The following is a 21,533-nucleotide window of genomic DNA, read 5'->3' as shown; positions in this document are numbered from 1 at the left end:
ACCAAACATTAAGATTTATAAGTTATCTAAGTGACTTATTATCATGTTTAACCTCAGTAACGAAATCTCTCTATTAATAAAAATACTGTACATGTACGCCTGAATAAAAACAAACAGGTGAGATATTAGAACGCGTTTATTTTTATTTTAGCAGATACTTAAAAATTACAACAGACAGCTGCTGGGGTTTGGAAGAGAACTGAACAAATACTTAAAATATAATCTGATCATTTTTGAAGCAGCCTTCAGAATCTCCACATATTAACATGCTGTTTTTGTTTCCGGTGAAAAACAAACGAATATTTAAATGTTGGATGTTGTTTTGTTTTGTTTGTTTGTTTGTTTGTTTGTTTGCTTTGATTCTGTTTGGGGTTTGTTTTTATTTATTTATTTATTTGTTGTTGTTTGTACTTCCTGTTCATTATCTTTGTTGGAATTCAGCCTGTTCTGATACTATTTCATGTTGGGAAAATATAATCTTTGTATAGATTGCCATAATTGTTGTACATTTCTGTGCAAATAAATAAAAATAAATAAATAAATGAATTCGAAAATGTGACGTCATTTCCGGGCTAAACCGCAAAGGATTGTAGGTACAAGCGGCTAGAGCGCGCGCTATTACAAGACAACAGTCACACAGACAAACAGAGACACAAATGGCAAGGAGCTGTTGTATTATTAACTGCCATAGCCGGTCGCATAACAGCCACGGGAAGCCGAAAGCTAAAGGAATCGGTTTTTATCGGATTCCTGCGTGGAATAAAAATTATGCAAGTGATGTTTCCGAAGTCACGAAGAGGCAACGGATGGCCTGGATTGCAGCTATCGGAAGACCAAATATAACGTTCCAGAACACTCCACCTCACATGTTAGTCTGCTCCAAGCATTTCCACAAAGGTGAGTGTGTATGTGTTGTAGTTAAGTCATTTATCATAACATTATTGTTGATGTACGTCACAGATAAGTCTTATATTGATTTGAATTAAATTCTTTGCGCTATGCTGCTTTGTTTACTGTGGCTTTGCGGGCTAATGTTTGTTGTATTTTGTAGGCAAACCAGCCTACAAAATGATGGAAAGCGATCCAGACTGGGCACCCTCTATCCATCTTGGTCATACTGAGTTGAAAGCTGCTAAGACAGCGAAATTTGATGGGAGAGGGAGATCAAAACAGCCACCACAAGTCTCGTATTCCTCTGGGCCAGAGACGGATAATCCAGGCGAAATTCCAGGTAAAATTGTTATTTTACATAAAAATCTTGTACTTTTCCCACTAGGGATTAGTCGACTAGTCACAATTACGTCGACTATCAAAATCGTTGACGACTGATTTAATTGTCGAAGTGTGGTTTGAAGGTTTGAATTTCACACACACGTGTCTATATATACATTACACATGCGTACACATACATTCACATAGCTGTGTAAACCAACTATAAATAACTAATCTAAACTTATATACATAAAATACAGAAATGAGGTGGAATGAATACTACAGAATGTACATAAGGGGCAGTTGCAGTCTGGCAGTGGGAGCAGTGTGACAGGTCAACTGTTTAGAAGGGAGATGGCGAGGGGAAAGAAACTGTTCCTATGTCAGGTGGTCCTGGTCTGCAGGCTTCTGTACCGTCTGCCAGAGGGCAGCAGATCAAAAAGTCTGTGTCCATAGTGTGAGGGGTCTGTGATGATTTTCCCTGCCCGTTTCCTGGTTCTTGAGAGGTACAGATCCTGGATGGAAGGCAGGGGGGTGCCGATGATCTTTTCTGCTGCCCGTACAGTCCGCTGCAGTCTGCTCCTGTCCTGTTTAGTGGCTGCACCATACCAGACTATGGTGGAAGAGCACAGGACAGACTCAATGACCGCAGTGTAGAACTGGATTAGCAGCTCCTGTGGAAGACTGTACTTCCCCAGTTGTCTCAGGAAGTACATCCTCTGCTGGGTCTTTTTGAGGATGGAGGAGATGTTTGTCTCCCACTTCAGGTCCTGGGAGATGGTGGTACCCAGGAACTTGAAGATTTCCACAGTCAACACCGGGCTGTCTGATATGGTAAGGAGGGGCAGAGTTGAGGGATGTCTCCTAAAGTCCACTGTCATCTCTACAGTTTTAAGAGTGTTCATCTCCAGATTGTGCTGACTCCACCAGAGTACCAGCCGCTCAACTTCCTGCCGGTATGCAGACTCATCACCATCCTGAATGAGGCCAATGACTGTGGTGTCATCTGTAAACTTTAGGAGTTTAACAGCCTAGTTCTTGGAGGTGCAGTCATTAGTGTAGAGGGAGAACACTAGTGGTGAGAGGGCACATCCTTTAGGGGCACCAATACTGAGGGACCGAGTTTCAGAAGTGACCTGCCCCAGCCTCACTTGTTGCTTTCTATCGGTCAGGAAGCTGGTGATCCATTGACAGGTAGCTGGTGACACTCAGGGCGACAGGTCTGTAGTCATTCAGTCCTGTGATGGTGGGTTTCTTGGGAACAGGGATGATCGTGGAGCGTTTGAAGCAGGAGGGAACTTCACACAGCTCCAGGGATCTGTTGAAGATGCGAGTAAAAATGGGAGCCAGCTGTTCAGCACAGGTTTTGAGGCAGGATGGTGAGACACCGTCTGGTCCGGGGGCTTTCCTGGGCTTCTGTTTCTGAAATAGTCGGCTCACATCCTCAGTGTGTATTCTGAGTTTCAGGGAGGAGGAAAGGAGAAGCACAGGGAGGGGGGTGAGAGGTGTGGTGGAGGTCGTTGAGTCTGGATTGGAGAGGGTGGTGGTGGTCGTTGAATCTGGATTGGGGAGGGTGGAGAGGTGGAAGGTGTGTTGGGGGTCAATGTCTGAAGCAATGTCTCTGGGGAGGGGAGGGTGAGGCGTGGGAGTCTGTCCGTCTCAAACCTGCAGTAGAATGTGATTAACTCGTTGGCCAGGTCTTTGTTTGCTTCAACAGTGAGTGGGGGGCGTCTGTAGCTGGTGATTTCCTGCAGGCCCCTCCACACTGACGCAGGGTCGTTGGCTGAGAGCCGTTCTTCCAGCTTCTGGGAGTAGATCCTTTTAGCTGCTTTGATCTCCTTGGTCAGTGTGTTCCTGGCTTGCTTGTACAGGGCCCTGTCACCACTTCTGTAGGCGTCCTCCTTGGCCTTACAAAGATGTTGGAGTTTAGGAGTGAACCATGGTTTATTGTTGTTGTATGTGCAAAAGGTCTTTGTTGGCACACAAACGTCTTCACAAAAACTGATGTATGACGTCACAGTGTCCGTGAGCTCATCCAGATTCTCAGATGCAGCTTCAAAAACAGTCCAATCAGTGCAGTCGAAACAGTCCTGCAGTTCCTGCTTTGCTGCGTTAGTCCACTTCTTAGTTAGTTTTAATATTACTCTTATTATTCTTTCTGGGTCACAAAATAAACGTTTAACATATTTTCAGGCGAGAATGTAACCGTGTAAACCGCAAATATCTGCTCAGTTTATCAAGACACCACATATTTTCAAAAGCGCGCCGACGTTTTCGGAGACGTCTGTTACCCACTAGCTCCATAGTTAGCCGGGGGCAAGGCTCACTAGAGCCCGTGAGAACATCGACTCCCAGCAAATCGTTTTCAAACCCACCGCCGTCTTTCGCTACTCAGGTTAAACATATATAAGTCACTTAGATAACTTAAAAATGTTATTGTTTGTTTGTTTTTTTAGTATTTTATTTGTTCCTGAGTAAATCGGTTTGGCTGAGATCAAAGTTATAGTTTTTACACAGCTGAATAAACATCAAGCAGACAACTGATTATCAGAAGTGTGAGATGCTCAAGAGTATACTCAGGTGTCCTGTTATATTTTAGATAGCAAGGAGCTTATTAAACTTCACCGAAACAATCTGCGAATTTTATTAAAATGTAATAAACTATCATTTTGTCTTTATTTTTAGTTAGCACATACCTTAAACACTTAAAGCTGTAAGCTAATGATAGTTATATAAGAGCAGATGCATGCTGGTGCAATAAGCTGTACGTTTTACGTCCAATGGATGCATGATCTGATTAGTCGACTAATCGCAAAAATAATCGGTGACTAGTCGACTATCAAAATAATCGTTTGTGGCAGCCCTATTTCCCACTGTGTTTACCTGTGTTTAGCTCAACTGTTTTGCTCTTTGGCAATTGTGGATAGTTCAGTTCAAAGTTACAAGTCACTGTTTTTGCTGTCTATGTTTTACTTAGATTTTTCATCACGGTCATTTGTTTTAAAAGTATTTATTTTAAAACTGTATGGGTCAAAGGGCCAAGTCAAGTTTTAAATGCCAACGTAGAAATGTGGCTGTTTGATTTACAGAATTTGACTTCTAAACAAAGTAATCAAATCGTGTGTACGTGTGACGTCACACTCACGGACAAGCGCGGAGCAAGTGACTCCGCGTGAGAGGAAACAAATCTAGTCATAGAAATTACATTATTATTATTATTATTATTATTATTATTAAATTTAAAATTAATTTAGTTATTAAGATAAAGCAGTAGGGCAAAAGGGGAAAAAAACAGCATTTGTCATTTTTTTAGAATAAAGTCAAAATACTAATTTTATAATAAAAATAAAATAATATTTTGAGAAACAACATTACTTCAACAACATTACTTCAAGTCGTTTCAAGAACTATGAACCAGTAAATACTGCTCCTTCGTTCTTGTTTTAAATGCAGCAACAGTTCAATTTCCAGTGAACTTACATTTTGACATTTTTAATTGATTACAAATAAATAAATAAACATTTGTATGAACAGAGCCTTTGCACTTTGCGCTACGTCATATCCGCAAGCAGGAAGTACTGTTCGCTCACTTCCTGTTTGAGGAACCATGACCTCCAGGAGAGATAAATTTGTGCTTCAGAAGCAAGAAAAACAATATCGCGAACATTGTTGTCTGCCTAAGTGCACAGGGAAATAGACACCTTTCGTGCATGCGGGGTACCGATCGGGTTTCCGGTACGGATCAGGTAGTGACACAGGGCCGCGATGGGCCACGCTATGAATTTTGGGACACAGCTTCTTCTTCTTCGAGGTTTAACGGCAGCTGGCATTCTTGTACATGTAGTGCTGCCATCTTCTTATTTCACTCTTAAATCCTACTACTTATTCCTGCGTCTTTTGGGATCTTACAAAGCTTCAAACGACGCATCGACTATTAAATTAGTCGTCGACGATTTTGATAGTCGACGTAATCGTGACTAGTCGACTAATCGTGGCAGCCCTAACTGACAGTAGACACTGATGTGGCTTATTGAATCTTTTGGACTGTGTTCAGCATAATATTAATTAGCCATTAATTGGAAGAGGTGTATTGTTGATGTGTCTGCTATTCTCAATGTATAATGAATTATATTGGCTGTTTGTTAGCCATTTGCATACTCTCTCTCTCCCACTATATAAAATATATAGTGTATTATCTAACTTATTTAGTGTTTGTTGTATTTTATTTGTATTTGTTGTATTCTTCTTCTGCTAGCTGCACAAATTTCCCCACCGTGGGATCAATAAAGTTTTATGTTTTATCTTATCTTAAATATTTATCTGGTTAAATTCAGTATGGTTCCGACAACAGTTTTCATAATAACATATATTAATGTACAATCCTTAATATGTTTTGTAGGTAACCCAGCATCAGGTGAGCAGCCTATGGAGTATAATTCTGCCTTGGATCATGACTATTTCTGTGACCCACAACCTGCTTGCCTTAATGTGACATTAGAGCAAAACATGAAGTTAAAAGAAGAAATGGGAACGTTAAGGAAAGAGATCCAGGAGCTCAAAATGCAGTCTGCTTTTGGATTACAAAGATTTGCCGGATCCGATGATGACATTCAGTTCTACACAGGGTAAACCTACAACACTTAGCTAGACATGTTACACAAAAATACCAGTTTGATTGTGAGCAATATTGTAAATGACCTGTAATTATTCCGTGTTTTTTTTTTACAATAGGTTTGCAAGTTACCGTCACTTCATGATGTTTTGGGGGCTGATTGAGCCCTCTGTCCACAAAGTGATTTACAGGTCAAGGTCCGAAGCTACTGAAAGAAGGAGTGAAGCCGTAAATGCATCACACATGGTTTGTATTTGTGCATTAAAGATTTTGAGAAAAAACAAACAGGAAATACATGTCAAACCTTTTTATTGTAACCTGGAATTATATAAAAGTATCATATGCACGTGGTACTGCTTACATACATCAGTCAGGCACAACTTTCGTCCGGTAAGTGGTGAGGTTGAGCCTCCATGGATCGGACTTGTTCCTTCAGCTCATCCCACAGATGCTCAATTGAATTGAGATGTGGGGAATTTGTGCTCCATGTCAACACCTCAAACGTGTTCCTCAAACCATTACTGAACCTTTTTTGCTTTGTTGCAAAGCTGAAAGAGGCCATGAAAGGGTGTATATGGTCTAAAACAATGCTTAGGTAGGTGGATCTGGTGCTTGGAGCTCCCTAGGGTAAGTGACACACTTGCACCTGGCTATGCTTGTGATATAAAAGAAAACGTGATTATTCAGATCAGACCACCTCCATTGGTGGTCCAGATCTGATGCTCTCGTACCCATTGTTGCTGCTTTCGGCGGTGGACAGCGGTCAGCATGGGCACCCAGACTCGCCTGCAACTATTTAGCCCTAAGCCCAACAAACTGTACTCTGTATTCTGACACCTTTCTATCAGGACCAGCATTAACTTTTTTTGGCAATTTGAGCTACAGTGGCTCATCTGTTCGTTCATGACCTTGTCGGTGCTCCCTTGGACCACTTTTGATAGATACTGGTCACTGCAGACCAGGAACACGCCACTAGAGCCCTTCTCAAACTCACTCAAATCCTTACACTTGCTCATATTTCCTGTTTCTAACATCAACTTTGAAGACAAAATGTTCATTTGCTCCCTAATACATCCCACCCACTAACAAGTGCCATGGTGAATAGGAAATCAGTGTTATTCACATCATCTGTTATGTCTGATCAGTGTAATTAGTTTTATAAACATGTTGTATGATGTTTTTTTTCTTTTTCAGAGGCAGTCATTGCAACCCATTGATGAGCTGTTCCTATTCCAAATGTGCCTGGCTGCTGGTCTTGAGGAGAGAGACTTGGCAGACCGGTTTGGCATTCACCCCTTGACTGTAAGCTGCATTATCTCTTCATGGACCAACTACTTGTACACTCTTTTGGGTTCTGTGTGTATCTGGATTGATGCTGAGGACATTAAAGCTCACCTCCCTGATGCCTTCAAAGACTTTCCCGATACTCAGGTGATAGTTACTTGCACTGAGCTAAAATGCCAAACCGCATCCTCCACTCTCCCCCAACGTGAAATGTTCTCCACGTCTCACTGCACAATGAAAGGTCTGATTGGGATGGCCCCCCATGGCGCAGTGACCTTTGTTTCTTCACTCTATCAGGGGTCAATAAGTGACGAAGAACTCTTTAGGAGATCAGGTTTGGCTGACCTTCTTACAGAAGACATGGCCATAGTGGTTGACGAAGGATTCCTCATGTCTGACTGTGTGGATTGGAAGGTGTACTGTCCAGCTTTTCTTAGCCAAAATAACCAGATGCTAGCACACAGCGGCTTCCAGAGACAGGAAATTGAACGACTCAGCGCACATGTGGAGACTGTAATCCGAAGGGTTAAGGAAAACAAACTGCTTGACTCGGTTATACCGCTATCGATTGCTGGAAGCATTAAGGAAATTTTTACTGTGGCTTGCTTGCTAATTAATTACCAAAATAAACCTCTCGTCAGGGCACGGGCTAAGTAACGCACATGAATATAGACTTCACTTTACCGCGCAGACAGAAAGTAACTGGGTAGGTAAATTGTGAACATAAGCAAGTTGTATATTTCTATAAATAAGGAATTTTCATTTCCTTGTTCTCAATGTTTTCTGAAATGTAGAAGATGTCAACAGATGTAGAGTCACAGCAGCATGTTATGAACTGATGTCATGATGTATAAATTTCATGAATAAATCTTGAGTCGTTCCCAAAACAGTCACTGAATATAATTTTAAATTACTTTAAAATGCATTAATTTAAATAAAATGAACACAAATTTACACTCTAATGTTTAATTGGATTTAGTCTTTAAAATCCTTTTTTGTGTGCATCTTTTCTCTGTTTTTAAATTCAAGCTATATTCAGGTAGTCTTGAGCCACCTCTCATTTCTCTGCATTTTTTGTCCAAGATGCAAGATTTTTTTTTTTTTTTTTTTAAAGGGCAGTAGTTCTTTAGACTTTCTGAAGGTCTTTCGAAGTCTTTCTTTGGATGATTTTTCACTCATTTTCAGGCCTTATTTCTGCCCCCCCCCCCCCATTAAAAAAACCCAAAATATGTAATGCTGATGTATGAATCGTTCAAGGATTAAAAAAAGGCACCTAATTGAAGGGACGAACTAGTGCTGTCTACACTTAACAGACAAAATAGTAAAGAGACCATTTTATATTGTATCTTTAGGCCCTGATGCTAGCAGCCTGAATCTATCTGCAGCTGAACAGTATCTGAAGGTGGTGTCCTTAAAAAAACAGGAAAAAAATTCCATGATGTAAGAGACCGAGAAAGTCATACAAAATTAGTTTGCTTCAAATTCTTGCTGTTAAATGTGGTTCTGCAAGCTACTGAGTCAGGGAGCATTCTTTCTTTTTCACTCAGCTGTACATAATATATGAATAGTTTAAACTGACTATATTTAGAACAGCAGCATCACACTATCACTAACAAAGCATGAAGGTCAGAGTTGAGCTGGATGTGGGTTGTGAAGGCGCCAGCTGTGCATAGCAACTTGTAAACAGGCTAAAGAAGCTTAAATGTATGGAGTTTACCAATTGGTCGTGTCCATGTGTATCAGTGGAGCATTCAGCTGAAGCACTGAGCTGTGAGACGGTGAATGATTTCGACTTTGTGGTCTGCATTTCAATGTTCGGGCTGGATCAGGTAACCCTGAATCCTCTCTTAATTATGTTATATTATGTTATGTTATAATAGGCCTAGGCTGCTGAGGGCGTTCCATGACTCACTATGTGCTTACACACCACTTTGCATTAAGTTACTAGATATTAGTAATCTCTGACTGTCTTCCAGTTTGTCCTGTCTTCCTCTAATTAACTCCAACTCATTGCGTCACATGACTGCCCCTCCCTATGATTGTTCCGCCAGAGGTTTCTTTGTGTTAAAAGCATTTTGAGGCGACTGCTTTGTGATTTTGCACTACATGTAAAAAAAAATAAGTGAACTGAATTTTTTTTATTGTTCCATGGAACATGTTGGACAAGTCAAGCCCAAAATACACAGAAGGCCGCCGACTGTGTTTCATCTGAATACATATTTATTAGATAAATATTAGGATGTCACATCATCTAACTACATACAGATTTGCAAGACTAAAAATCACAATGTTCTTCTGACCAGTTTAGAATATGAAATGATTGTACATAGAATGTACAAAACCAAATAGACAACTGCCACTTGTGCCAATCACTTCAGATTGTACCTTTATAGCATAAGTTTGCCAAATTGCATAAAAATTATAAATTTGACAAAATGTTTTACAAACTGTAAATTTTGGAAACAACCCTCGAGAGCCTTCTCGAAGCTCGATGTCTCCCGAGTCCCAATTATACCTCAAAAGGTCGGAATAATTTCGTAGCACCTTTATAAAGTACACAGGTAATAACGAAATACACAGAATTTTCATATTACACAAGAGGAAAAATGTCTTTTCTTTTTCTTGAACCCCTTGTCGAAGGGGTTCATAAAGTATCTTACATAAATGAACAGGCATGGTTAGAGAGGTCTGCACAGACATAATCAAACACAGACTCATTTTCCCAATTCAATGTCTGACAGGAGGATGCAAGCTTTACAAATTCTAAATACACTATGCACACTCCCACTGGAGAAAATGAATACATTTCTGTTAACGTGTCTCTATTTGTCATTTACATTATGTACAAATATCCCTTATATCCCAAACCCGTCCCCCAATCCTTACTGGGGGTCTTTCCCGAATTTCATTTTACAATATTAATCGTCTTCTCCTTTAAATCCTCAACTAGTACAAAGTGTGTCGCGAAAATTACTCGATTTTTGTGAAAGGTTACAGTCATAATTACACACTGTGTAGGGAAATAAAACATCCCAATGCGGCAGTGCATTGTCTTTAACAAACATAAACAAACACAAAACAACATTTGACTCTTTCAGCTGTATGCAGCTGTATTCAGCTTTCAGTTGTATGCAGGCCATGTGATTACTCTTGAAGCCAAAATGCGGTTCTTGAAAAAGGATCATAAAGCCTAAATATGGGCGACTTTTTTTTTTTTTTTTAAACCAATGACATACAGTTTACTTCATATTCATTGTCTTTACTGCATAAACTGATGTAAACCAAATTTTACTCTCATACAAACACTGGACAAAAATAACTTAAAATGCAAAACAAAAGTGATGGAAACGCACAGATCGATGGCTATGAAAAGCTCCGTATCACACCTCAAAACCATCCAGAGGACTTTTTTTTTTTTTCTCCACATTCTCACCTTAAATAAAGAAGATGAGGATCCAATAATATTGAACAAATACGTTTTGGAAAAATTTGGACCTCAGAGCTGCATTAACAACCTTTCATATGTTTCTTCCCGCTGATTCAAAGTCACAGAGTAATGGAAAAAACTGTACACAATACACAGGTACTTAATACAAAGCCAGTGAGAGTGCATTTAAATCAATTCCTTACAATGTTGGACTGTTTATCGGGGACTGTGTGTATTTAATGTGTGTGAGTTGTCACCGACAGACACGCAGTACCATGTAGATGCCAGTAATAGTTAGGTACAGTACTGTACATTCACAATGTATTCACAAAGGGTATATACAACAGCTCTGGAAACACTGTCGGGTCATGCAGGTTGTTTTTTTCTTCCCCCTCCCAAACAGTAATAAAACAACAAAAGATCAGTACAGTCATACAGATTTTTTTTCTGTGTGTGTGTTTGATTTTTTTTTTTATAAAACAGTGATTTTAAAAACTTCTGTGGATGTCTGTGGGATGCTGAAATCCTGCTGTTACACCAACACACAGTAATATCCAGACTCAACCCCTTACAAAAAGCACAGGACAGCTGCGGTGACTGATTCGTGTCAATGAAGGGAAAGGGAGCAGGAGGTTGAACGAAGAAAACACAAAGACGCTGACAAAGAACAAAACCCCCCGATGAATTTACAATAAAATAATAAATATAAAGACTAGAAAGATAATGATTTGATCAAGCACATCTAGGCTGGACAAAAGACAACAGGAGCCGTTGGCACACATGCACTTGTGATGGAAACGGTGCTGAATTCGATGAGAAGTGAAACGTCACAATAAATACACAGCTGCTGAGACAGCTCTTTAAACTAGATTGTCCCCTCCCTCCCCCCTCCTCTTCTGTCTCAAACTTTCTCTCTCCCGCTGTTTTCCACGTATGCTCGCAGGCAAACGAAAGAGGACGCGGAAACACACTCGCAGTCGGGCACACACACACACCACATTTCACACTATGTGCACTCGCCTCCTCCGCTGACACTCAAGGACGATTGAGTTTGTCCTCTCAGTGCACTGATTCTGATAAGTTCCAGTTATTTAACCACCTCACACACACACACACACACACATTCAGAAGTCTAGGGAGGTGGGGGGGTGGCAAGGTCAAAGGGCATGGCATATGCCAAAGTTTTGGAAGAACACATTTCAAGGGTAAAAACACTCTTACAAGACAATGTCTTTGCCGCCGACTCTCATCCTTTTTTCTTTTTTTTTAAAATGAAAATTATAGATATTTATATAAACAACAAAGCTACAACACTTTTCTTGGAGCCCACAACGGCTCCTGTCTCCTCTGTGTTGATTACATATAATGATTATAGCTGCACAGTTTTTCAGTTGAAAAAAAGTCACAAATATTTAATATATATATATATGTATATGTATACATATATACACACATATATATATGTATATATGAAGTCACTTTAGTGCCCACCGACATGGCTGTAAATGGCGTGTTTCGAGTCAGAGGTGGTGGAACTGGTGTGTTGAATCTTTGCACAAGCGAAAGAAGGAAGTGTGGGGGACGAGAGGCTCTTCTGCTCTCTCCCTAGGAGTTCCCAAACAGGTGCCCCCCCCCCAGCTGTGCTCCTGTGCCGCACATTCTCCGTTTGTGTGTAAGTGCATAAGAAAGTTGTTTTGAAGTGTTAACAGGAGGTCGGTCAGGCGTCTGTGGACAGGGCGGTCCGACACATCACGACTCCCACGGGGGTGAACGAGGGGCTTGTGGGCAAGGCGAAGGTGCTAGTTGTTCTCAAAAAGGGAGAGGAGGTCGTCGTTGCTGTTGGTGGGAAGGTCGGGGGGGTCCAGGTACGAGAGCAGCTCTTCTGGATTCGCCAGTTCAGGAAGCAACTGTGCACGAAAGGCAGAAAAAAACAAAAACATCATTTCTTTTGTTATTTTTTTCAAGGAAGGCAAATTTACCTTTTCGAGTGACTTCATATGAAGTGTTGATGCTAGCGTGCACATAAACAGCTACCACCGAGAGTCAAATGTTAACAGAAAACAGCAGAGAGATGAGAGCAGCTGCGGCAGACAACAGGTCAACAGTTAGCTTACGGCACCCAAAGCAGACACACTTACATCCAGGGAGGGTTCGGGCATATCCTGGGCTCCCTGACCCATCTGCCCATCTGAGGAGGGGTTAAAGTTCAGATCGCTGTGAGGATGACTGTTCTGCCCGGGATGCTGAGGCTGCGGCTGAGGCTGCGACTGGCGAGGCGGGTGCGATGATTGGCCACTGTGATGCAAGGGCTGCCCTGACTGGACACTGTGATGTAAAGGCGGCCCTGTTTGGCCGCCGGGGTGGGGAGACGCATGCAAGCTCTGCTGCTGCTGCATGGAGTTATGGGACTGATCGGAATGGGACATCTGCAAGTGCGAGAGGGCAAACAAAGAGCGACAGTGAAGGAGAGACGGGAGGGGAAAAAAGGAGGAGGATAAAGCGAGAGAGACACAGAGAGGGAAGGAGAGAGTGTTAAGGGGGGAAGGAAGGGGGGGAGCGAAATGAGTTCCAGCGTGAATAATATGGAACAGGCTTTCTAAATGGAAGCTGCGATCAGCAGACATGTACAGCTGCAACATTATACGGTGACATGAGCATGTGAGCATGACTGAGCACACATGCTGGCTAGAGGCACAGGCTGCACCTTGGTCAGATAAGAAATACAGGTTTTCAGTACGGCACAGATTCTCTAGAGAGTTTCTTCCTCAGACTAAGCATCAAACATGACTAACTTAGCATCGCATTAAAAAAAAGCCCAAATATATGAAAAGCTTAATGTGCAACTTGATTCCCATAAACCACGAGCAGCCAAAGTCAGATGTACTCACTGGATCATTCATGCTGTGGCTGAGGGGCTTATCCTGTGGGAGGAGACCACCAGGCCCGTCCGGAGGATGGGATAGCTGAGGTCCATGGATGAAGTCATTCATAGGGGGACCTCCTCCACCTCCGGAGGGGTTCCCGTGAGGGAAGTCGAAATTCCCCTGGGTGTGGTAGCTGTTGCCTACAAGGAGAGAAGATAAGACACATCTTTTGAAGGGGCTAACTGCAGTTTGGTCCCGCTCACTCATTTGATGAGGAATCCCTGATGTTGCAAATAAAATGTACCTTTATCAAAGCAGTTACATAACAGGATATACCCATTCTACTTTTTTTTTTTTTTACTGATGAGAAACATTTATCAGAGCAGGAACATTTTTTAGAACAGTTTCAGCATAAAACTCTCCTTGGGGCTGTTTCTTTGTTTAATGCACTAGAGACACATCAATAGATCCTGCTGCAAAATGCACAACGGCTCATTCTTCCGATAAATGAGATGACTCTCCTGTTATTTTTCTACACTGCAGGACGCTGCCTGCTTTTCATTACCTGCTCCCGGGTAATCTCCCCCGTTGCCACTGACATGTTGACCAGGGTGTGGTGGGTATGGACTCGGCCCAGGTCCGGGTCCAGATCCTGGGCCGGGGCCTGGCCCTAGCTGTGCGATCATTTCCATCACATTAGGCATTGTCATCTGACTCGGGCTCATTGTTTTAAAGCGCTTGGCCAGCGGTGCGTCGGGGTCTTCTTTGATGTGTAGCTCAGACTTGATGGGGACAGGTCGCCAGCTACATGTGGGGTCTATAGTTACCTCCTCAAACTCTGAACTATTGGAGGAGAAAACAAATCATGTTGGCTTCACGTCTAAACAATTTGTGCGTGTAAAAACAGGCCAAGCAGAGTGAACTTACTTTTGGATGGCATTCAGGATTCCCCACATGTACTGATCCACCTCCAGACCTTCTAATAACGCAGTTTTACTATAAAAAAAAAAAAAACAGAATTAAAAACAACACATAAGGATGGATTCCCTAAACATATTTTTACACAAGCCTCCTTACTTGCACACAGGACACCTCCATGTCCCCCTCTCACAGTTGAGCTGCAAGTAGGACTCCAGATCAAAGCACTGCAGACAGAAACATCACAAATCCTCATTAGGATAATAATCTTCCATTCACTGCAACACCAGGCACGCATTTCCATTAACATTATTTCCACTTAAATGCACGCAAACCTGAACATGCTTGCAGTCGTGCCCCCTCGCAGGTAGCTGGATGCGTCTGAACGTGATGGGACATTTCAAAGACACTTTAATGGCTGTCTGCTCCACGCCGTCTTCCCCGTTAAGAGTAGTGTTGCCCGCCGAGGCCGCAACGCTGCTGAAGTTTCTCTTAACTGAAAATATAAAGTGTCACAGGGGGAGCAGTCATAGATGTGCTTAAAGAACAATAAAGAGAAACAGGGTTGAGTTTACTGAATTCGGATGTATTATTGAACATTAACTATGCAAAGGAGCCGTACTCTTGGTGATGCAGTGTTCTGCAGGGAGGAGTCTCTTCTTCAGGAGCCCCTGGAGGACGGATCGCACAGATGGCCTGTGGACCAGCTGAAGCACAAACAGGTGGGACTGCAAAGAAAAGAAGCCATGAACACAAGCAGAATTAGTACAGACAGCTGAATCTCATTCATACTCCAGACAATGCAAATTGAAATCACGTGTGTGTAAATCACTCCAGCTTGTCTGAGCTAATGAATGAAGCCGCTACATATCAAAGCTGCTGGTCGGTGCTCTGAGAATGCGAATACTCACACAACAGCATGCGGTGACCGTAATTTGGATGGTGTTCCTCCCGGGTTGGCAAACGTGCTTCAGGTGCAGGGGTTTGTGGGAGGTTTTGTTGTCTCCCCTCTCAATGGTGAGAGGCGTGGCGTTGACGCTGACCTGGACGGAAGCAGGCCAGTTGGTGTTCATTTGCCTGTCTTCATGATGGTAGCACTTAAACTGCAGCTCGAGGTCAGACCTACGAGGGTAACCAGAGGAATAACAGTTAGTGGAAAAAACTGGGAAAAACAAAACGACAACCGCACAGTCTGTACAATACATCAGGCACAAATAGAGGTTAACCAATTCTAATGAGTTTGAAAGTCAATCTTTGGTTTTTTTCTTGTTTCCCTTCCTTAGGATGACTTATTGTCAGACACCCATCCACTGAGACCATTTCTGATGAGGCTTCATGAATAGCAGATGGATCAAGTGAAGGGTCAGATGCCAGATTTTGGGTTTTTGCCTGTTTTTTAAGACCTGTAACCTCATCTTTTGCCCTCCACGTGTCCAATTTACTCCATTTTTTAAGGACATACTGCACACCCTGAAGACATATGCCAGGTTTTTGGCTCATGGTTATTTGTTTTTGGCAGCTACGAGGAAAGAACTGAAAATGACTGGAAAAGCAGGCAGTGCCCAAATAAAAACTTTGAAAGATCTCAAGAAATCCTGGAGAACTATTGCTTAAGACCACTTTATAAAAAACACGGGTGCCAGTTTAGCTCAGGGGGTGAGGGGATGTCGCAAGGCTGAATGCAACAACTCGGGTTTGATTCTGACCCAAGGCCCTCACTCTCCCTCCTTTCCTGTGTACATTCACTATTACATTATCTGATGAAGGCAAAAACCTTGCAAAGAAAAGAAAAGAAATCTGCCTCCTTCGATGCAAATACAAAGAAATGAGGCGGATTGTATGTAGGCAACACTGTGCTAGCTTATGACAAATCAAGATTCTCACTATTAATAAACTCTGCAGTAACACGTGATTTAGTATAAATCTCACGTCTGTCACATTCATATGGCGCTATAACAACAGCCGAAAATAACAGCACCCACAATGTAGCAACTTTCACCACACATCCATTTTAGTGCTTGCTGTGCACATGCTGCACTAGTAACAACAAATACGAAACTGCAAGGTTTTTACCTCCACATGAGGGTCTGGTGGACGGACGGTCGAAGGTGGAAGACGTGGTTGCTGACAGCCAGGTTGTGCTCCAAGCGGAACGGTTCCAGCACCACTCCGTCCCTGACTGGGAACGTCAGACGTAGTTCCTCGTTGGGGATAGCTGCAGATGAGGAAAACGGGAGAGGATGGCTTTTAATCTCAGAATGTAAATGTCAGGAGGTGATATAAAAGGATAAAAAGGATAAAAACAGACGAATGAGTCATGTGAACGACTCGTTTCAGGTCTGCTTGGGTACTTACTTGGAGGGGGCGGAAGCGCTGTCATATTTGGTTTCATGTCGGCTGGAAACGGGGGCTTCACATCCTGGTTTGGCGACAGATATGGCGGAATACTACTTCCCGGGGTCATGGGAGGTGTGGGGTTTCCGGGGACTGGAGAGTGTGGGTAGTTACCAGGCCTGGGGGGCTAAAGAAAGGTGGGGGAAGTGCAATAATCAAAAGATCTGTTAAAGTCATTTCACAGACATGAAAGGCTCAAATCTGGCACCAATGTCTTCACCTGCTAAGACAGAAATTGCACTTTTACATGGGCACGAAGGAAAAACATACCCCACTGCCTTGGCCGTAAGAGTATCCGCCTCCAGAGAAGTTGGTGCTCTGACCGTTGAAGGGCTCCTGCTGTATAAGGAAAAGCAAAAAAGAATTGATACAGTTCCCTTTAGTGCCAGGGATGCACTATAGTTTAGGTGACAAGGGTTCAAACGTCTTCTTCTTCTGAATAATTCGCTTCCTTTGCCCCCCTTCTGACCCTGAATATGCATAAATGATGGACTAACAAACCTTGTAGTACTGGCTCATGGGCAGGCCAGGCGGGTACTGCCCTTGGCCCTGTTGCCCTGGCATCCTCTGGCTGGGGTAGTTAGGAGAGGGCAACGGTCTGGAGGCATTTGATGAGGGATACTGCCCCTGCTGTTGGAACTGACTGTTTGGCCCATACTGCTGACCTCCATAGCTTCCCTTCAAGAAGAAAGTTAAAAAAAGAAGAAAAGACATTATATATATACACATGTCTCAGGTGCTACAACAAGAAGAATATTCATGTCTGATATTTCCACTCACATCCCCAGGATATGGCCTCTTTATCCCCTGCATGGGTATGGCCTGTCGAGGTCCACCGGGATAACCTTGCTGAGGCATCCTCTGGCTGTGAGCTCCAAAAGGCGTCATGCCTGGGGTTCTCGCCTGGTTTATACCCATTGGAGGCCCGCTCATATTGGGGTTGTTCATGGCGGATCCCATGCTGGATGGATTCATTCCCCCAGGGGGACCTCGTGGGCCTGGCTGATTCATAAACTGGCTATTGTAGGCTGGAGCATGGCCCATCTGGAACGATGGACACATCTGGAGAAAACAAGCAAATAATTAATGGCTACATTTTGCAGCAGGTAGTTACCTAACATCTTCCTCCATCAAACTGTTTGCCTCATAGCAGATGTGTACTGTACCTGTCCATACTGGTTCATGTCTTTATTCTGGGTTTCCTGCAGAGCCGCTACAGTGGCTGTTGCAGTGGCTGTCGCGGTAGCAGCGGCGGCAGCAACAGCAGCAGCTGCAGCTGCAGCAGCTGGCTGGGTGAAGTCACCAGGAGGACGTGTGTGGGAGGCCATTCCCATACCTCCTGGTGGTGCGTTCGGTCCTCCAGAGTAACTGATGAACACATGATTTATATTTTAACCACTTTTTTAAAACCGGAGCTGCTGTCTTAATGAATAAAAAAGAAGACTGGTATCCTGTTTCTCACCTTCCGCTGTATCCTCCAGGACCACCGGGGTAGCCGGGCCTGCCGTACATGCTCTGCTGCATGTATGATTGGCTGGAACCGCCTTTATTTGGGAACTGTTGCTGCTGCGCATTGAACTGGGGTGAATTGAGCCCTGCTGCATTGCCAGACATGCCCGATCCCACTGGGTTACCCCCAGGATTCATGGGGTTATTGCTGTTTGCCATTGGGTTGCCCAGCACCTATATTTAACAAAGAATCAAAGAGGAAGTGAAACTATCTGCTAGGTTTGTGCAATAAACCTGTCTTAAAACTGTTTGCTGAACTCATATAATTACAGAGTGGGTGCTTTTCATGCATGGACATACCTGACTCTGTGATGTGTTGGTAACGCCCCACACTGTTGTAACCACGGACAATGACCCAGGGGGCTGGTTGGCGTTTTGTTGCCAGGGGACAGAGTCATAGGGAAATGAGCCATCACTGGGAAACAGATCAAAACACAAACATGTGCCTGATGTCACTTAAAGTTCTGAGTAACTCTGGGGTTTCTTAAGCCGAAATGTTCATTCAATTTAAATGTCTGGCTTTGAGTTTCACACCACATTTTGAGCCAGGGAATCTGCTAATGACTGCACAAGTAAGATGAGTCAAAATTTCCAAATGTGCCGATAAGGACTCGTCTGTCCGCACGCACCGGTAAACATCTAAGTTCTTCGGATAAGGATAGGTAGTACACATCTGGAATGTTTAGCGTTCAGATTTAAAACAAATAGAGTAAAATATGAGATTCTGTTACACATGATAAACAAGCTAAGTCTCCATGAGGGGAGAGGCAAGTGGCCAGCAGTGTGGGAGGGAACTGCTGCTCTTGGAAGGCACCCTGTTTTCCCTCAGAGGTTAGGTCTCAGAATGGACGACATGTTCAATATTTCCTCATAAATACACATTATCCCAAGATCTTCAGCAGAAGCAAACAGGACTGTTGGCTAACTCCAGGCTTTTTTTCCCCCCCTTCTTCTTTTTTTGTTTTTTTGAGAGAGGTCCGAGCACACACTGTTCTCTAAAAGCATTACCTCACATCTGTCTTCCCTCTAGGTTTGCCCTTGCACTTCACATCACTTCACTTCCACAATTTTCTTTGGCTTTTCTCCAATCAGTGGAAACCCTCATGAGGCCTGAATGTTAGATGTGAACCTATATTTCTTTAATGACTTCCTCTGATGCCTTATATACACTATATTGCCAAAAGTATTCACTCACCCATCCAAATCATTGAACTCATGTGTTCCAATCACTTCCATGTCTACGGTGTATTTAAGCACCTAAGAATGCAGACTGTTTCTACAATGATCTGTGAAAGAACATGTTGCTCTCAGGAACTCCAAGGTGGTACTGTGATAGGACGCCCCTTGTACTGCTAAATATCAGTCAGCTGTTATAACAAAGTGGAAGTGATTGGGAACGACAACAACTCAACCATGAGGTTGTAGGCCACGTAAAATCAGAGAGTGGGGTCAGCAGGTGCTGAGGCGCACAGTGCACAGAGGTCGCCAACTTTCTGCAGTCAGTCGTTACAGACCTCAAAACTTCCTGTGGCCTTCACAGTGTGTGGCAAACTTCATGGAATGGGCTTCCACGGCCAAACAGCTGCATCCAAGCCTTAAATCACAAGCTCAGTGCAAAGTGTCAGATGCAGTGATGTAAAGCGTGCCGCCACTGGATTCGAGAGCAGTGGAGACGTATTGCCTGGACTGACGAATCACACTTCTCCACCTGGCAATCCGATGGGGGAGTCTGGGTTTGGCGGTTGCCAGGAGAATGCTTCTTGTCTGACTGCACTGTACCCGATGTAAAGTTTGGTGGAGGGGGATTATGGTGTGGGGCTGTTTTCAGCAGTTGGCCTCAGCCCCTTACTTCCAGTAAAAGAAACTCTTAATGCTTTAACATTTTGGACTTTGTGGAAACAGTTTGGTATGGAAGAACTTGACTGGTCTGCACAGAGTCCTAACTTCAACCTGACAGATCACCTTCGGGATGAATTAGAGTGGAGACTGTTATCCAGACCTCATCATCGATTATCAGTGTGTGATCTCAGAATGGTGAAAAATTCCCATAAGCACTCCTAAACCTTGTGGAAAGCCTTCCTAGAAGAGTTGGAGCTGTTATAGCACCAGAGGCTGGGCCGACATAATATTAAATAATAATAATAAACCCTATGGACTTAGAATGGGATGTCTCAAGTTCACATGCATGGGAAGCTGGCAATATATTGTACATTGGTGATTCAGATGCAGTTTCCTCCCACCACACACTTTATTGAAAATGTGACTTTACTGCGAGCCAACTTCAGCAGGCTTTGTAATCTGACAGGGCATGTATCTCACCTGTGCGTGAGGCCGGGCTTCATGCTGTTCATGCCGGGCTGCATGGGGACTTTCCCCTGCGGTTCGTTCTGTCTGTTCTTCTGGTGACGCAGAAGGAGGAGGCGACCCAGCTCCTCGCACCACGACGACAGCAGGGCTGCAAGGAGAGCACAATGACAGGTTCATGATTCCTCGTGTGCACAACTGGTCTGCACTGGGTACTCATGTATTATCAGACGCATGTTTATGGCTCTATGGTTGCAAATGATCACACAGAATGTCGCTTATAACAGAGTTTTAAAGTTTTCCTTCAATAAACACAATTACAGGTGTCTAACGGTTGCAGCTTGATGTTACTGCTAAAGCCTCCAGGGGGCAGCCTAATGCAACACTTCCATTATCAATCGCTTTGTGTAGTTACCACAACAGCTGCCTTACACGTCATATCAACCTGCAGAGTCAAATATAAACTGAGATCTATGTACAGCACAAAGGACCTCCCAGTTTTCTCTGCCACTGTGAGGAAAAAGCTGAAATGGAGCGTGAGAGGCAGACACGAGTGAGTGATTGGGGTTACAGATAAGAGCCGTGTAGAAAGTAAGAAACAGTAACATCTTCAGTCCTCCACTTCCTTCATCAGCACCACTTTATTCTTTGCCTCGTTGTCCTCTCATGTCTCTAAGGACTAATCAGACAGCCTTCTCATCCCGCCTTCATGAAAATAAGAGTTGGGATTTTTTGTTCTTGTTCCAATGATGTGCCAATTTTATTTGATTTTGTTGTGTTTTTTTCCCAATGCCAATCAAGTTGTCTTTTTTTTTAATCGATGGGTTATTTGAAAGTTGCCTTGACAAACATCAGCCTAACAAAAGAAAGGTTACCGTGTTCATCATTTTATTAAATAGTTTAAGATGCTATTTATAGCCTTGTAGAGCCAGATACAGCAGCTTTTAGAAGGTGCTGTTACTAGGTTTGGGGTGGGGGTGGGGGGGTGTTACAAAGTCCCTGACACTGA

The 21,533-nt window shown here is 43.2% G+C and overlaps 2 protein-coding genes across 9 annotated transcripts in view; one reads left to right on the top strand and one right to left on the bottom strand.

Annotated features, from left to right (window-relative positions):
- The first annotated feature begins 540 nt into the window (after positions 1 to 540).
- Positions 541 to 10,176, top strand: LOC146505462 (uncharacterized). Its single transcript, XM_085182198.1, has 5 exons — positions 541 to 897; positions 1,052 to 1,231; positions 5,612 to 5,837; positions 5,944 to 6,070; positions 7,019 to 10,176. The coding sequence occupies exons 1-5, from the start codon at positions 657 to 659 to the stop codon at positions 7,763 to 7,765; spliced, it is 1,521 nt and encodes a 506-aa protein (XP_085038324.1). The 5' UTR covers positions 541 to 656; the 3' UTR covers positions 7,766 to 10,176.
- A 1,845-nt stretch (positions 10,177 to 12,021) lies between these two features.
- zmiz1a (zinc finger, MIZ-type containing 1a) overlaps positions 12,022 to 21,533 on the bottom strand; it is a 108,959-nt gene continuing 99,447 nt past the window's right edge. For 6 of the 8 annotated variants that reach the window (XM_085182188.1, XM_085182189.1, XM_085182186.1 and 3 more), the window contains 18 exons: positions 20,540 to 20,675; positions 18,521 to 18,635; positions 18,174 to 18,394; positions 17,878 to 18,079; positions 17,492 to 17,773; positions 17,213 to 17,389; positions 16,982 to 17,050; positions 16,673 to 16,838; positions 16,391 to 16,532; positions 15,229 to 15,439; positions 14,940 to 15,045; positions 14,653 to 14,813; positions 14,477 to 14,544; positions 14,327 to 14,395; positions 13,965 to 14,242; positions 13,424 to 13,599; positions 12,674 to 12,961; positions 12,022 to 12,442 (listed from right to left, as the gene is read on the bottom strand). In XM_085182188.1, coding sequence (XP_085038314.1) covers positions 12,335 to 12,442; positions 12,674 to 12,961; positions 13,424 to 13,599; positions 13,965 to 14,242; positions 14,327 to 14,395; positions 14,477 to 14,544; positions 14,653 to 14,813; positions 14,940 to 15,045; positions 15,229 to 15,439; positions 16,391 to 16,532; positions 16,673 to 16,838; positions 16,982 to 17,050; positions 17,213 to 17,389; positions 17,492 to 17,773; positions 17,878 to 18,079; positions 18,174 to 18,394; positions 18,521 to 18,635; positions 20,540 to 20,675 — 2,975 coding nt within the window. In that variant the 3' untranslated portion in view covers positions 12,022 to 12,334. The remainder of the gene's footprint in view (positions 12,443 to 12,673; positions 12,962 to 13,423; positions 13,600 to 13,964; positions 14,243 to 14,326; positions 14,396 to 14,476; positions 14,545 to 14,652; positions 14,814 to 14,939; positions 15,046 to 15,228; positions 15,440 to 16,390; positions 16,533 to 16,672; positions 16,839 to 16,981; positions 17,051 to 17,212; positions 17,390 to 17,491; positions 17,774 to 17,877; positions 18,080 to 18,173; positions 18,395 to 18,520; positions 18,636 to 20,539; positions 20,676 to 21,533) is intronic. The other 2 variants (XM_085182190.1, XM_085182192.1) reach the window with 2 other exon arrangements.

The sequence above is a fragment of the Neolamprologus multifasciatus genome, chromosome 13 (genome assembly GCF_963576455.1).
Source record: "Neolamprologus multifasciatus chromosome 13, fNeoMul1.2, whole genome shotgun sequence".
In the NCBI taxonomy this organism is placed as follows: Eukaryota; Metazoa; Chordata; class Actinopteri; order Cichliformes; family Cichlidae; genus Neolamprologus; species Neolamprologus multifasciatus.
The sequence above is the reverse complement of the archived record's forward strand: the minus strand, read 5'-3'. Positions and strand labels throughout refer to the sequence as shown.